The sequence below is a fragment of the Esox lucius genome, chromosome 13 (assembly GCF_011004845.1).
Source record: "Esox lucius isolate fEsoLuc1 chromosome 13, fEsoLuc1.pri, whole genome shotgun sequence".
In the NCBI taxonomy this organism is placed as follows: domain Eukaryota; kingdom Metazoa; phylum Chordata; class Actinopteri; order Esociformes; family Esocidae; genus Esox; species Esox lucius.
Genome location: NC_047581.1, coordinates 37096218 through 37112586, shown reverse-complemented (window position 1 = coordinate 37112586; position 16369 = coordinate 37096218). Strand labels below are relative to the sequence as shown.

Here is a 16369-nt window from a genome sequence, read left to right as displayed (position 1 = left end):
CAAAACAAAATGTTACAAAATAAAATTAAACATCATTTGTCATTGACAAATATACAGCTTGCATTCCAAGCAAATGTAAATACAAAGACAATCTGTTGTAGGAGGACCTTTTGATGCTACTTTATTGAGTTATTTTCTTCACTCTGATTTGAAGTCTCTCAGTCTCCTCAGCAAAACCAAAGGAACGATAAAAGAAGCTGAGCTGATGAGAAAGCAGGTCTCGGCTCCAGCTATCCAGTAAACTACGAACCAAACAAAGATGTTGGGTAAATACTTTTGTACTACTATAATATGCATCATACTTCTGCCTTCTTAAAAAATTAAATAGAAATGACATTATTCAAATGGAAAAAGTCACCTGAAGATGCCACTATGGGGCCCAGTGCTCGTGCCAGGGCTCCTAAACTACGTAGAATTCCCATCACTGTGCCTTTCTGATTGGCCGAACCTAAAAGAAAAGGAATTTCAGGTTACACAACACAATAATTTGAAGGTGAGATGTGAATGTAAGAGAGAGGAGAGTACAATGGTTATGGTAGTACAGTTTGAAATATTACCATGATCTGAAACCAGTGTTGTCAAACAGGGGACCACAACAGCAGCAGCTATGACAAGAAATACAATGTGTTAAAACAGGAAAATCACATCCTGGATACCCTTTTTACTTTTAAATATTTGTACTGAAGATAAAACTCACCAAATGAGTATAAAATCAAACCTATGTAAACCATCTTCAAATTCTTTGCTAGTCCAATGAGAGAAAATGCTGGAATCAGTAATAGGATTGCCTAAAATAGATAAAGCAAAATTTCTATACCACAACTAATCTTGAGCATTTGAAATACTTCTTGATGCAGCTTTCAAAGTCATGTAGCAATGAGTGTACTATATTTACCAGGCGAACAGTCTTTATGTGATGACCTGGTTTGATCCTACGGACATATCCCCCTTGGATCAGTGCCATGGTGATTCCCATGAAGAAAAACATCTTACCCTGCTGCATGCTGCAAAACCAGAAGAGGATGTTGGTTGGTTTATTTTTTGGTTGATCAGACATAAATGCTGGTGGTTAAATTGTAGTAAAACAAAGTATGAAACATGTATGCAGTCATCACTCTAAGTCACTATGGATAAGAGCAACTGCTGAATATCTAAAATATTAATATATTGTTAATATATTTTTCCTAAAAATAAAACATAAATACCTTGTGAACTGGAACCGTTGATGGGTGAGGAAACTCAAAGTAAATTCAAGACCAGAGAAAAGAAAGAGATATGTGAAGTAAACGAGGCCCATCACTTTGAGGTTCCGCATGTCTGACGACCGTGAGAAAATAGACAGAGACAAAAAGGTTTTGTAGTAAACTTCTACACAATATTTAGGTTATTATGAATTACATTCCAATAATATTCACATCGATTTTACCTAGCAGAAATCTCAACCAGAAATACATTATAACAGACTAGCCATCAGTTATTTATGAATGCATAATACATAGGGCTGCCAGTTCATTAGTTAATTAAAGCTTTATATTTTTTGTTCACAATTCATGGTATTTTATTCTGATGAATAATGGCAGCTTGAATATATTATGATAATAAGTACAGATTGTGACCTTATGTTTCACACTGTACAAATATCATGTTAATCAATCTGTACTCACTCTCTTTAGAAGCGGGGTCTTTGGTCCTGGTAAGGGCGGTGAAATTGAACAGGGCCACTGGGTTGAGAAGATCTCCTGTTTCCTGAATCCCTGAGGTTACTGAGGACACCTGTGGTAGAGCAAATAAAGAACAACTAACTGTCTACAATGTCAGGTACAAGAGAAAGAAACTGTTTCTATGGACCAAAAACTGTAATGTAGTGTTGTTGCAAGGAAACATTACTGAAAGGTTCTCTCTAGATAACTTTGAGTGCACTATTTTCAGTAGGTCCTAAAATGTATTCCAATGAATCCAACCTTGCTGTGCTTTGGCAGGGTCTCTGGAAGCATAACACTGATGAAGAGTAGGTCAGCAGCACTGAAGACTAGAGCCAGTACTGCTGGGCCAAGGTAGAATACCTCCTCCTTGCTGGAGTTAATGGCAAAGTAGGCCCCCATCAATGGGCCTACCGTGAATCCCAATGAGAAGGCAATTCCAACCATCATCTAAGAATAACAAAACATGCCTTGATAAATTACAATTGTTCATAGGCTACAAAAGTAAAAAGATCAACAAGCATATTAGGGCAATCCAGTGGAAATGATCAATTTCCATTCAATTAAGATCTGTGAATTGGATTTGAAATGATAACAGTGATTATAAGGTTAAACTGCAGTTTTAATTACAGGATATTTTCCTTGATATCAGATAAGCCAGATGCCAAATTGGCACAAAACTAAAGTGATGTAGGTTAATCATGTGGAGTAAAGAAGTAGTGTTCTAGGTTTCACATGCAAAAGTGGCTGCTTTTGATACAACATTTATTTTTGCCAAAGACAGAAATGGGTAGACAGTGCCCTCCACAATTTTTGGCACCCCTAGTAAAGATCACTCAAAAAGGGTTATAAAAAATAGAAAATGGAAAATCACCCTGTGGTGAATCAGCCTTTAATTGAAGTACATTTATTCTGTGAAAATAAATCTGTTACCAAGAAATCATTAATTATAACCAGATCATGTGCCATGATTATTGGCACCCCTAGAAATTCTTATGAACAAAATGTAACTGAAGCATTTGTTCCAGCAGGACAATGAGCCTAAACATACGTCCTAATCAACACAAAAACGGTTCACTGAACAGAAAATCTAGCTTCTGCCATGGCCATCTCAGTCCCCTGACCTAAACCCCATTGAAAACCTGTGGGCTGAACTGAAGTGGAGAGTGCATAAGAGAGAACCAAGGACCGTGGATGATCTGGAGAGATTCTGGATAGAGGAATGGTCTCAGATTCCTTGCTCTGTATTCTCCAACCTTATTAGATGTTACAGAAGACTCAAAGTGAGTTTGTACTAAGTATTGAATGCAGGGGTGCCAATAATCGTGCCACACATGGTTTTGTTAGACATAAAAATGTCTTTATGACAGATTTTTTTTCTCAGAATAAATGTACTTTTTTTTTTTTTACTCATCTTTACTAAGGGTGCCAATAATTGTGGAGGTCACTGTATTCTACCTGTTGTGGATAATGTTCAGAATTACACTGTCATGTGTACATCATCTAAAGACCTGTATAACCACTGAGAGTGTACGTTCTTCTAAAAGGCTGTACATGCCGGTTTTGTGTAGCATGTCAGTGTCCAGATGTCTTTGGTATGTCTTAAACGCCTGATTCAGACGGCTTACCATTCCCTTGTTTCGTGCTTTGGGACAAGGAAGGTCAGCAATAACAGCAGTGCAAAGGCTCACGTTGCCCTTAAAAATGCCGCCAATCACCCGAGACAAAAGGAACATGCTGAAACTCCGGGAAACCGCCCAGACCGCATAAGATGACATTAGTCCCAACTGAAACCCAAAACAGGGACCAATTAAACCACATAAATCAGGCCAGCGCCAATGGGAAATAACACACTGAAACGGACAAAGACTAAGTTGGGCAACATAAGTAATAACATTTTTAAGAATCAGTTTCATTGCAATTCAAAAATGTGTTAATGTTAAATCAACTTAATTTCTGTAACACTGTACCTACCGTGGTAAGAATTAGCAGTGGCTTTCTGCCATAACGATCTGACGCAGCCCCAGTTAAAGGGGATGCGAAGAACTGTAGCAGAGAGAAGAGTGATCCAACCAGACCTGAGCAGTAGAATGCAGAGAACATAATCAGTGATTAGCACATTTTAAGCTATAGTCACTACACTTTGTAGAATTCACATTGACAATATTGTATTTTGGACTATCTGAACATAAACATTACAATGTCTTAATCGATTGTAAAAACAACATTGTGTTTTAGTTTTCGTTCTACTGTACTTGTTCAATGACAATAAAGTTTAATCTAATATCTAATTTTACAAAAGTATGCTGCTTTCATTGCCAGAACTCACTTGGAAAATGTTGATAATCTGAATGAGACCACTTCTTAAATACATTTTAAGCAATAAAAAAAAATAATGTGTTGTATTACGGCACCTCCAAAAAGGACACTATTATATTTTGTTTCCATAGGAACTCCGACAGCTTCCCTGAACCAGTCCACGATGCTCTGTAGTGACTCATAAACGCTGTCCTGTTAAATGGAAAATGTGTAGATAGAAAATCTTAAGTAGAATCCTAATTGAATTTGAAACACAAGTGAGAGAACTATGACTGATACATTCCACACAAACAAACAGCTTGTTTGTCTTTTTGTGTGAGTTTCCTGGAAAAGGGTACCATCACACAAAGCATTAGTTGTCCCTCGTAGAATTAGGCTCAAAATTCTGAGTACAAAGTGACCCACTAAATGATCACTTTTTGCAAACAGCAATATATTTATATACTAATTGAGCTGTGACAGATCTATAAGCAATTACCTGCGTGTGGCCATAGTGGTCCAGAATGGACGGCAGAAGGGGGAGGATCAGGGTGAATCCTAGTAAGTCCAGGAGAAGGGCAAAGAAAACACTCCTGATGATCCTGGAGGACCAAACTGCCTCTTCAGATTCCCTTTCACTTGACATTCCTCCTTACTGATCAAGCTCCTACTTACACAAAAACAAAACAGTGTTTTTCTTTTATCACAAATATCAGCAGATGTTTGTTTGTTTTTTTTTTGAGAAAATGGCATTACTTGGCACTGAGCTATTACTTAGGAATAGGGATGTTACAGGATCAAACGTGTATTTGATGTAAATGCTTCAATCAATACAAAATCACATTAGACCTTTGTAAGGATTTAATAAGATCTTCCAACCAACCTTATTTGAGTGAAAAATAAATGGATAATTTCCAAATGACCAAATGGGAGGCTGTTGGGATAGGACTTTGCCATTCCTCTTTACAAAACAGCTCAATGTGAACGTTCATCCCAGATTCAGTTCTTGCAGAGGGCAACAACGTTTCGTCTAGTACATTTCTGTACATTGCCCATTGTAATTCCTTTCTATTCTGTCACTGACAGTGAGAAACCCCTCATCAACATAAGGCTGCCACCATTGTTGTTCTTTGTGTTTTGTGACATGTTGACATTTACACAATAATTAAAATCCACTGGAATTTTGTGAATATTAGTTACAAAACAACACAAATGCATAAAACTCAGACACTGCCAAACAAATGTAAAAAAACTTTTTTGTACAGTTGTAACTACAAAACCATGGAGGAAGTATCATTGCAAAAGGCTTCTTGTACAAGAGCAGACAGGCCACATATCAGGGTAAGGGGAGACCGGGGGTTGTAACAAGGGACAGTTGCAACACCTTCAATTCCTACAATCAGAAACAAGCTAGAGTGATTACATCGTTACTGTCACGTTCAGTCAGATATGTTAACGGCACATTCATTTCCAACTATGGACTATGGAGATTGCAGGAAATCTGCTTGAAAAAAATTAATGTCAGTATGATCATGTCCTCAAGATTTTGTGGCCATTAACATCCAGATTATTCATCCCTTGTCCATCATTTCGCAGAAAAGCTTTGATATCCTTTACTGGTTCTGAGTACAATGGACGTGCATGGCCAACATGTTTAGGCAGATATGTAATGACAAACTAGTAAACTGAGGTGAGGTGAAGCAAGACAGTCTTCAAGGAAGCAGGAAATAATAAAATACAGGTCAAGACCGAATAAGCTCCCAAGTGTGCCAACATTTCAAAAGGAAAATGAAGGAATTATCTGTAGCAATACAACATTAGACAGATGCCTACAGTACAAACATTGGTGAAAAGCAATGATCGTTTTCCTTAAGTACAACTCAAAGTACTCAAAGTATCGCAAGTGGAAACGACAAAATTTATCTCAAAGTTGCTGAAGAATTATATGTACGTGATCAGTTTGTTACAACGACGAAGAAAGAGGTGATTGCGAGATCCCCATCGTTCAAAAATGTTTCACTTTATCTCAAATGATCACATGTTTATTGTGCATTTTACTTACGATCAATCAGGTAGAAAATCAAATTGTGATGCGCGTGTTTCACTGTTGTAAACTCATCTGGATCTTCGTAGTTATCCACCCATTCGAATGACTGGACCAGGAAAAGGTGTCCCGTTTCATTTCGCATGCATGATGACAAGACTGTGACGTACGCTAAGAGAGGAAAGCCCTCGCTGGTACGTATGTACACTCAGCTATGAATACTAGCGTCAGAAAATTACTGAGTATTAAGTCAATGCAGATATACAGGTGCTGGTCATATAATTAGAATATCAAAAAGTTGATTTATGTCAGTAATTACATTCAGAAAGTGAAGCTTGTATATTATATTCATTCATTGCACACAGACTGATATATTTCAAATGTTTCTTTTAATTGTGATGATTATAACTGACAACTAATGAAAATCCCAAATTCAGTATCTCCGAAAACTAGAATATTACTTAAGACCATTACAAAAACTTTACACTGGACGTCAAGCAACGTGGATTCTGTGCCTCTCCTCTCTTCCTCCAGACTCAGGGACCTTGATTTCCAAAGGAAATGCAAAATGTACTTTAATCAGAGAACATAACTTTGGACCACTCAGCAGCAGTCCAGTCATTTTTGTCTTTAGCCCAGGCGAGACGCTTCTGACGCTGTCCCTGGTTCAAGAGTGGCTTGACACCAGGAATGCGACAGCTGAAACCCATGTCTTGCATATGTCTGTGCGTGGTGGTTCTTGAAGCACTGACTCCAGCTGCAGTCCACTCTTTGTGAATCTCGCCCACGTTTTTTAATGGGTTTTGTTTCACAATCCTCTCCTGGGTGCGGTTATCCCTATTGCTTGTACACTTTTTTCTACCATATATTTTCCTTCCCTTCGACTCTCTATTAATGTGCTTGGACACAGAACTCTGTGAACAGCCAGCCTCTTTAGCAATGACCTTTTGTGTCTTGCCCTCCTTGTGCAAGGTGTCAATGGTCGTCTTCTGGACAGCTGTCAAGTCAGCAGTCTTCCCCATGATTGTGTTGCCAACAGAACTAGACTGAGAGACCATTTAAAGGCCTTTGCAGGTGTTTTGAGTTAATTAGCTGATTAGAGTGTGGCACCAGGTGTCTTCAATATTGAACCTTTTCACAATATTCAAATTTTATGAGATACTGAATTTGGGGTTTTCATTAGTTGTCAGTTATAATCATTAAAATTAAAAGAAATAAACTCAGTCTGTGTGGAATGAATGTATACATTATACGAGTTAAACTTCACCTCACCTAAAATTCTGAATGGAATTACTGAAATAAATCAACTTTTTGATGATAATGTAATTATATGACCAGCACCTGTACAAGGAGCTGTTGCCTCTGCCCTCGATTCCCTGTGCCTTTGACATTTTTACAAACAAAGAAAAACGTTCCACACACTACTTTTTCCACAAAGTGTTGATGATTTCAGAAAGCGCACCTTCCTTAAAATAGAAGGCGAAATATCCTTGAAATTACAGATCTGGGTTAAAATCATTTATTACAAACAATCTCAAAGACAACAGGATTAAAATATATTTACAAAGCATTAAAACAGCTAATTCCTTGGAAACAAGACAGGTGTCGTTCTAGAATGTTGCGGTACACAACCACACTTTCCTACCGTTTCCAACACGTGACAACGACATTCATTTGAACTTCACAGTCGCTCCTGCGTAATGAGCAGCGCTGATATGACATACATCTCCCACTTGTGAACAGCAACAACGCCTTCAGAGTCGGTACATTCCCAGCAGCGGAGGCTACAAGCCATGGCGCAGCACATGTCGCTCCAGGTCAGTGCTGCTCATGAGAGTTCGGCCACAGAGGTCGCAAGAAAGCGCATTTTCATTTGTAGTGGGATTTATCCTCAGGGCAGTGGAGGTATCTATAGGAATGATCATAGAATATGAAACACATAACAGGGCACCAGAAACATTTTAGTAATTTGATGTCCACAGTTACATTATTTAAGCCATAACTTACCGTTTGATGCTAATGTGTAGCCATTTTCGTTGTTTGCGTCCAGCTTTTTCCCCGCCTCTCCTTTCTTATTGCACCCAGGTTTCGGACCGTCAGTCTTCAACGACTCCCCCTCATGTTCCCGTTTCTCACTATGACTGTGAATTTCCACTTTCCACTCTTCGTTTTCGAGCACTGGCATCTCATGATATCGGTCATCTCGTTCTCCTGTGACACTCTCTCTAAGTTCTTGGTACTCCTGACAGTCTGTGAATTGTTCTCCATCCTTGTCCTCGAAGTTGTCGTGACATTGCTCATACTGTTCCTCATACTCTTGCTTAAAATATTGGCTTTCATGAAATTCACATGTTCGGGCCATGTTTTTGCCCACCTCGTTATCTTCCTTTTGGTTTACCTCATCTTGATGACCTCGTTTTTTCTCACAGTCCGGGGATTGTTCATCTATGTTCTTTTTGCCCTTGAGTTCATGTTCCTTATTTTCTTTGAAAATGTTCTTCCCACTTTTCTTCAGCCCTGGTTCTCGAATTGTATACCCTTCTTTAAACGCTTGCTTATCTTTGTGCATTTTGTTAGTTTCTTCCTGGTTTTCCTCTTCATTTCCTTGCAGCTCCATGTTGTCGCCCTTACCCTCCAGCCATTGCTGCTTTGCCACATTTAGGTGTGCTGTCCCTTCAAGTTTCTCTTCATCTCCTGGTTCCTGGTCACACCTCCCTCCCCATTTCATTCTGTTCAGGGTCGTCTCCAGTTCCTCCAAATGGACCTGTCCCACCAACTCATGGTTCCTCATGACCTATTGGAAAGAATAACGCCAGACAGATCTCATATATACCCAAGGATAAATCACTAGACAGAGGACACAGTGATACAGAACAGACTGATCAGACTGAGGAAGAATGAGAAAACCACATGTGAATCAACAAATTCTAACAGACGTGACCCTTGAAGGGAAATGTGTCAATGGTACCCCACTTCATATGGAGACACAGGCCTCATCCAGAAACCACCATCACCACCACGGTCATGTGGTGCAGGTGGAAACAGATAGGTGGAAATTACCCTTCAAAGGTGTATAAACCAGAATATTGGTTAGGTACATCTATGCAGGCCTCAGTGCTTCAGCATTCAGTGCTGTTTCTGGGTAGAACCACCTAGTGAGCAGGGCTTGGGACAGACGGCGTGCATGAGGAGTTTTGATGGAACACTAACCTGGTGCATATCGCACAGGTGTGCCTCCAACTCGCTCAGTTGCGTGCAGTCAAAGTAACACAGTCTGCATTTGTAAGGCTTGAGATCATTGTGTTTGTGCATGTGAAGACGCAGGCTCTCGTCACTGGAACTGGTGAAGGTGCACTTGTGACAGCGGAACACAATTCCCTGGAGATATCGGGACAGCTTCGGACGGCGCACCTCTATTGGGGCCAGTGGCTCTTCTGGAAGAAAAAAAAAACGATTAGAAAAAGTCAGGTACGACACTGCTAGTTATCTGAAAGAATCAACAGCAGACACCGAGAAAAGGCAGTGAGTGTAATGGAGGTCAAAGTCGTTGGTCATTTATTACACCTACCACGATGCAAAATGATGTGGTCGATCATGCGTTTTTTGTTTTTGGTGTGGTAAAGACAGAGAGGACAGTGTAAGTCCTTAACAGCTTCTATTATGACACTGGCGTGGGCCGTCTCCATGTGCATATCCAACTTCTTCCTAATGTAAGCATTCAGAAAACACGTAACAGGTTTGGGAACAACATGGCAAACAACACTCCTTTTTGTCGACCTCTGCTCTTCCGCTATCCAAAGCAGGAACATATGTAAGCATCAAACACAGCGCAGAAAAGCTATTGCCATTTGAGCACATTCTAAAACTGAAGATATTACCTGAAGCCTGTGAAGAAGGAGCAGTCCTTACACCTCACAATCCTCTTCCCATTGTGACGGCTTATGTAGTGGCGACGCATACTCTTGATGTATGTTGACGTGTAGGTACAAAACTCACAGGCGAATAAGCCATCTTGAGTGGTTCCAGTGGACTTTGGTTCTGGGGGCCCGGGGGCCTTGGCCTGAGCCAAATGCCGATAGTGTTTGAGCTGCCGGAGGACATCTGGGGGCTCAGAGTACGCTCGTTCTGTTAGGGAACACATTAGAATCACTCCGATTGTAATATGTAGCAATATAAATGAGGGATTAATAAGCGAGACGTTATGATTTTAACCCAAAAATGTGTTTTGGTAGAAATATGAAGATATTCACGACTATATGCAGCACAACAAATTAATAAACAAATAGGAAATTCTATTCTAATCATGAAGTTTAACAATTCATACGATAAACGTAAAGGACACTTGCTTTCGGTAAGGTCTGATCCTTCAGAATCAGAAAATTGGTTGCAATCCTGAATTTGTGGTAGATTAGTGCCCTCTTCATCGGCCCTTAGGGTGTGCTCTTCGTCCTCGGTAATGGTAACCAAGGAAGGGAGGTTCTTGGATGGGTACTCAGCTACCTCAGCAAAATAGATTAAAAAAATTAAAAAATAAAACACTTGTTAAATTTTTTTAATAAAAAGCTTGGAATTTCATGTTACATACATTAAACCAATGACGGTGTCTCACATTTTGTAGAATTTGAAAAATACTTTGTTTTAAAACACTGACCCAAAACAATATTCAATAGTGACATTTGTTTTTGTTTGAAAATATTAGTAAACAAAGTCATGCTGACTAATTAAAACAATTTAATAATTTAATATCAAACAGAACAAAATGTCCATGTACCTAATTCCATAATATGAGAGAACAGATGAAGGGTCTGAATACTTTTAGAAGGCACTGTTTTTACTGCTCTTTGTGGATGATGTTGTCGTGTTGGCCCCTTCAAGCCAGGACCTTCAGCATGCACTGGGACGGTTTACAGCCGAGTGTGAAACGGTGGGGATGAGAATCAGTACCTCCAAATCCGAGGCCATGGTCCTCAGTTGGAAAAGGGTGGCTTGCCCACTTCAGGTTGGTGGAGAGTGCCTGCCTCAAGTGGAGGAGTTTAAGTATCTAGGGGTCTTGTTCACGAGTGAGGGAAGGATGGAACGGGAGATTGACAGACGGATCGGTGCAGCTTCTGCTGTAATGCGGTCGATGTATCGGTCTGTCGTGGTGAAGAAAGATTTACCGGTCAATCTACGTTCCTACTCTCACCTATGGTCATGAGCTTTGGGTCATGACCGAAAGGACAAGATCCCGGATACAGGCGGCCGAAATGAGCTTTCTCCGCAGGGTGGCTGGGCGATCCCTTAGAGATAGGGTGAGAAGCTCGGTCACCCGGGAGGAGCTCAGAGTAGAGCCGCTGCTCCTCCACATCGAGAGGGGTCAGCTGAGGTGGCTTGGGCATCTGTTCCGGATGCCCCCTGAACGCCTTCCTGGGAAGGTGTTCCGGGCCCGTCCCACCGGGAGGAGACCCCGGGGAAAACCTAGGACACGCTGGAGGGACTATGTCTCCCGGCTGGCCTGGGAACGCCTCAGTGTCCCCCCGGAAGAGCTGGAGGAAGTGTCTAGGGAGAGGGAAGTCTCTGCTTAGACTGCTGCCCCTGTGACCCGGCCCCGGATAAGCGGAAGAAGATGAATAAATGAATGTTTTTACAGTGTTTATACAGAGCCTTCGGGAAGTATTCAGGCCCCTTTCACTTCTTCCATATTTGGTTGTATTATAAACGTTATAATTGATTGAATATTTTTCTTTGCCATTAATCTACACACACAAAACCCCATAAAAGCAATGCAAAAACATGTTTTTAGATTTGTTGAAAATTAAATGCTGAATTATCAAATGTATTCAGAGTTTTGCCATAAGACTCATAATTTAGCTCAAATGCATCCGGGCATGTTTGATCATCCTTGAGATGAACTCAAGAATTCAACGACATTATTTATAAAGGCACGCACATCTGTTAACATGAAGTTCCACTTCTCAATGCATGTCAGAACAAAAACCAAGCCATGAAATCTCTGTAGGCCTCAGGCTTTCTCAAGGCCCAGATCTGTTAAATACTAAGTTCCCAGAAGCAGAGTGGGACCGCCAGACTTCCAAGAGCTGGCCTTCCGGGCCAAATGAAGGAACCAGGCAAGAAGAGAGGTCCCCAAGAGCCCATCGGCCACTCCAACAGAGCTTAAGATTTTCTCTGCAAAGATAGGAGAAGCTGCCAGAAGGACAACCATCTCCGCCCTACTCCATCAATCAGGCCTTAATGATGGCTAGATGGAAGCCACTCCGGAGTAAAAGGCACAATATGACATGCCGCCTAAATGACTCTGAGCCACCGAGACCGGGAGATTGACCAGTGATTTTTAAATGTGGTGCCAGTACAGTGTGATCTAGCAGTATGGTTGTCTCACCACCATGTACTTTGAGAAGATGATTCTTCAAGAGGCTCAAGATGGTGGTTCTGTAGCGACAAAGCGTACAATGGAAGGGTTTGATGGTGCCGGGCCGATGTCTGATGTGACGGTCAAACCTAAAGAGACGTGACACCAACAATTACCTTATAAAATAGTTAAACGAAATCACATACTACCAACACAATACTACATTTAACAGTGTAGTACGACCCTTTTGGTGTCCTCGTTTTCACTCTCTTTGCTTATAGTTGAAAATAACCACATTTTGCTGGCATTTACCATTGACTACAATGGATTATCTGTCAAGGCATGTCACAAAATCCTCCGGGAAACTTCAAAACAACTCATATTACATTAGAATATCAGGCTGGATAAGGTACCGGCCCGATTGTTTTACACTCTCCACTGTGCCAAAAATTAATGTAAGAATGACAAAATAATGCAAATACAGATTATGGGACAGTAAAAGTACTGATATAAAAAAATACATTGATTCATTACAGAAATTACCCCCAATTCCATTATCTATAATGTTGTCTGCAAAACTAATTTTCTCTGTAACAAAACAGAGGAAAACTGTTTAGGGGATCAACTTCAAGAACAGAAAGTGTGAAAATAAGGTCACGTGCAAAGTGATGAACGTCCCCTGGATTTTCTATAAGTTCTATTACCAACAAGTTTCTTTTGATGCAATTGCTTGTTAAACAGCTAATTCAGAATTTGCTCAATGTAAACTGAAAATTAAAGGTTTCATACAGAACACTTACAAAATATACTATTAATTAGTTTTTACTTGGCATTTCAGAGCTGTTGTTTCGGTGAATTTAAAATGATTACGGACAATAGATAACGTGATTGTTAACTTAATTTAACCGATGAACTCTTACAACTCTGATGTACAACAGAAATATTTTCCACTTACATTTGTTTCTGTTGATGAGGTACGTTCTCCAGCCGTTTAAGCGCAGCCGTAGCTGCATGGCTTCGCTCATGTGAGCGTAAACCTTTCAAAGACTTGAAAGTTCGCCCACAATGTTTGCACTCCTCTCCCACAGATTGCCCTTCTGGTTCAGTCCTCAGCGATTTAGAAGGGAACAGTAGTGGACCCATCCCAGTTGCAACAGATTCCACCTTTGTTACAATCCAATGGCTGTCTGACTCTTCTGGGGTCAGTACCTCAGGCTGTTCTTGTCTTTCATGCTGAAAAACAGATATGATAACTGCCCCATGTTTTATGTAAAATTACTTAATTTTAGCTAAATAGAAGACCAATGATTGTCCAGTTTATCCCTCTATAGACCTGGCCGGACAGCCAGTTCTTCTCAGACGTATCACAGAATACTCAATTGTATTTTTAAATGGTCTGTTTGAGATGTAACAAGGATTCTTTTTTTCTATTTTACAGTATGTATTAACATTGGAAGCAACATTTGGTTATGAGTTAACAGAAAATTAACTTTCACGATCCAGTTACTCAAAGAAAATGAATACATTTCATTTCTTTCAATTAACAAATGTCTTACCGCAATGGACTTGGTCTTCAGTGCTGGGTCTCTGAGGGGTTGGGTGCTGGGTCTCTGAGGTGTTGGGGGCTGGGTCTCTGAGGTGTTGGGGGCTGGGTCTCTGAGGTGTTGGGGGCTGGGTCTCTGAGGTGTTGGGGGCTGGGTCTCTGAGGTGTTGGGGGCTGGGTCTCTGAGGTGTTGGGGGCTGGGTCTATGTTCATTTGCTAACTTCAGAGACTCATCATTATGAAGGTCGAGATGGGTGCTTAGGTCTGCATTGCCCTGGATTTCGATGTTACAGTGTTCACATTTGTAGAACTCTATGCTATCCTCCGAAGTCTTTGAAAGTATAACAAAATCCTGTTTGAAATCTTCTTTGTGGAAATTGGTGTAGTGAATACTCAACAGCAGACTTGAATTGAAGAATAGATTCTCACATTTCTTGCATTTAACGGGACACCATGCATTGCCTTCCTCACATTGTGGATCAAATATTTTGCAAACAGGCTTCTGATGCCTTGGCCGAGGTCTGGGCTTGAGTGGAGTGTGCGCTGTTTTATTCGGGCTAGCTTTGCTAGAATCGGGCTTGACAGGAGAGACTCCTGGGTGACAAATCGCATAATGAGAGACCATGCCTTTTTCACTAAGGCACTGGAAAAAACAACAGGAACATTTTATTTTCTCACCGGGTGATTTCATTTCTTGATTCAAAGAATCCTCATGGTTTGGTGAGGTTGGTGGAACACGGAGAGGTCTGAATGCTGGGACAAAGTGGGCGTTGAAAGCAGCATTTCCATGTTGTCTCCTGTAGTGGGCTGCAAGGTACTTACAAATCAAAGTTGTATAGGAGCACAATGCACACTTGTAGGAAAACTCTCTGTCCTCATTTTGAGCCAATGTGCTGTGGTTAATGAGAAGATGACGGGCAAGTCCTTTTTTAGTGGTGCAAAAGTATTTGCAAAGGTGACACTTGATAAATATGGATTTTCCTTTTTTTAAAATTGCAGCCTGGACAATTGAGGTCTGAGAGCCTCTGTATTTGGAGATGAGTTGTTTTTTAATTGCAGCAGATTGTTTTATAGCTGGTTTGAACATATTGGAGGAAGATCGTTTGTGATCCATCTCGTAGTGAGTTTTCAGTATCTTGAACTTTGCATGGATGACTGGACACATATTGCACCTGAAGCCAGCCAATCCCATCCTCCTACCCGATCTGACTACTACACATTCATCTGGATTAGTGAAGTGTACAATTTCTTGGTCAAGTCTTTCAGTGCTGACTTTGACGGCTGGATGTCTCATCTGGGAGTGAGTTAACACACCATGGGCACGGGTGTTCACATACGGACAGGCTGAACACTTGAACACCAGAGTGCCCTCACTAGAACTTGGCTCCTCTTCAGGTACCTTTTCATAAGTTGATGTGTCATGTTCTGGATGTTTCTTTCCACAGTGCGTTAGCATACCATGGAGGGTGTTGAATACCCCGGGACAGACAGGGCACCTGAATCTAAGGCTTGGCTTTGAGGTCTCACGAACATCGGGCTCTTCGTGGACCTTTGTGTCATGTTCTGGATGCTTCTTTCCGCAATGGGTAGACATACCATGGAGGGTGGGGAACTCTGAGGAACAGACAGGGCACCGGTATGTCTCACTTGACACTGAGGTTTCGTTATTATCAAGCGGTTCTTGGACTTCAGGTTCTTGGGTCTGCCTACTACTAATGACATCTAGCACAGACCCATCTTCCTTGACAGACCATGGATGAACAACACGGTAGTGGCTACTGATACCGCCCATGGAAGTAGCCTTAAAGGGACACGCTCGGCATGGATATACTTTCGTGTCACCTCTGGACTGAAACGACGTGGAGGTCTTCTGAACTTCCCCAATACGGGGGGTGATAGGCTCAAGATTAAGATCGTTCTCTGGCTTGAGATTTGTTTCTTTAGGTTGAGAAATCTTAGGACCGGCACGTAACCTCAGGATAATAGACTCAAGTCCAGTATTTTTATCTGGATGACGTTGTCGGTAGTGCCGGAGGAGTCCCTTCGCTTCGGTGTGTGAACAAACACACCACTCGCAGTGATAACCTGCTTGTAAATAGCCGTCTTGGTAAGCCCAACTTATAATGGTTGTGATGGGGGCTTTTTCTTGGTGGTTATTCCTCAGATGCCTTTTCAAAAGATATATATGAGGAGTTGTATAAGAGCAATTGCGGCACTTTAGAGACCGGTGGTTCTTTATGGACCGAAGTGGTGCAGATTTCTGCATGCAGGATTGTGAGGCTTTCATGGAGGATATGTTAGGTTGATGGATTTTGGATTTTTTATTTGGCCTGCAAACAACTGCCGTATACGTCACAACTTGATCAGCAGTTGCCTTCTGATCACTGTGTTTTAATTTCTGATGACTCAAAACCCCCCTCACAGTGGGATTGTCA

The 16369-nt window shown here is 41.1% G+C and overlaps 2 protein-coding genes across 3 annotated transcripts in view; both read right to left on the bottom strand.

Annotated features, from left to right (window-relative positions):
- mfsd10 (major facilitator superfamily domain containing 10) overlaps positions 1-6243 on the bottom strand; it is a 6829-nt gene extending 586 nt beyond the window's left edge. Inside the window, exons 1-13 of one of the 2 annotated variants that reach the window (XM_020052228.3) lie at positions 6061-6243; positions 4498-4668; positions 4115-4211; positions 3675-3778; positions 3329-3487; positions 1962-2150; positions 1665-1773; positions 1206-1317; positions 896-1004; positions 698-788; positions 558-605; positions 359-448; positions 1-242 (exon numbers count right to left, since the gene is read on the bottom strand). The exon at positions 1-242 is cut by the window's left edge and continues 586 nt beyond it. In XM_020052228.3, the coding sequence (XP_019907787.1) occupies positions 139-242; positions 359-448; positions 558-605; positions 698-788; positions 896-1004; positions 1206-1317; positions 1665-1773; positions 1962-2150; positions 3329-3487; positions 3675-3778; positions 4115-4211; positions 4498-4644 (1359 nt within the window). In that variant the 5' untranslated portion in view covers positions 4645-4668; positions 6061-6243 and the 3' untranslated portion in view covers positions 1-138. The remainder of the gene's footprint in view (positions 243-358; positions 449-557; positions 606-697; positions 789-895; positions 1005-1205; positions 1318-1664; positions 1774-1961; positions 2151-3328; positions 3488-3674; positions 3779-4114; positions 4212-4497; positions 4669-6060) is intronic. The other variant, XM_010877186.5, reaches the window with a different exon arrangement.
- A 1302-nt stretch (positions 6244-7545) lies between these two features.
- LOC109614627 lies at positions 7546-15671 on the bottom strand. The gene is made up of 10 exons (XM_034296721.1): positions 15668-15671; positions 15466-15548; positions 13948-14208; positions 12432-12534; positions 10389-10538; positions 9921-10167; positions 9611-9747; positions 9253-9476; positions 8050-8836; positions 7546-7951 (listed from the first exon to the last, which is right to left on the bottom strand). The coding sequence occupies exons 1-10, from the start codon at positions 15669-15671 to the stop codon at positions 7827-7829; spliced, it is 2121 nt and encodes a 706-aa protein (XP_034152612.1). The 3' UTR covers positions 7546-7826.
- Between the last annotated feature and the right edge of the window lie 698 nt (positions 15672-16369).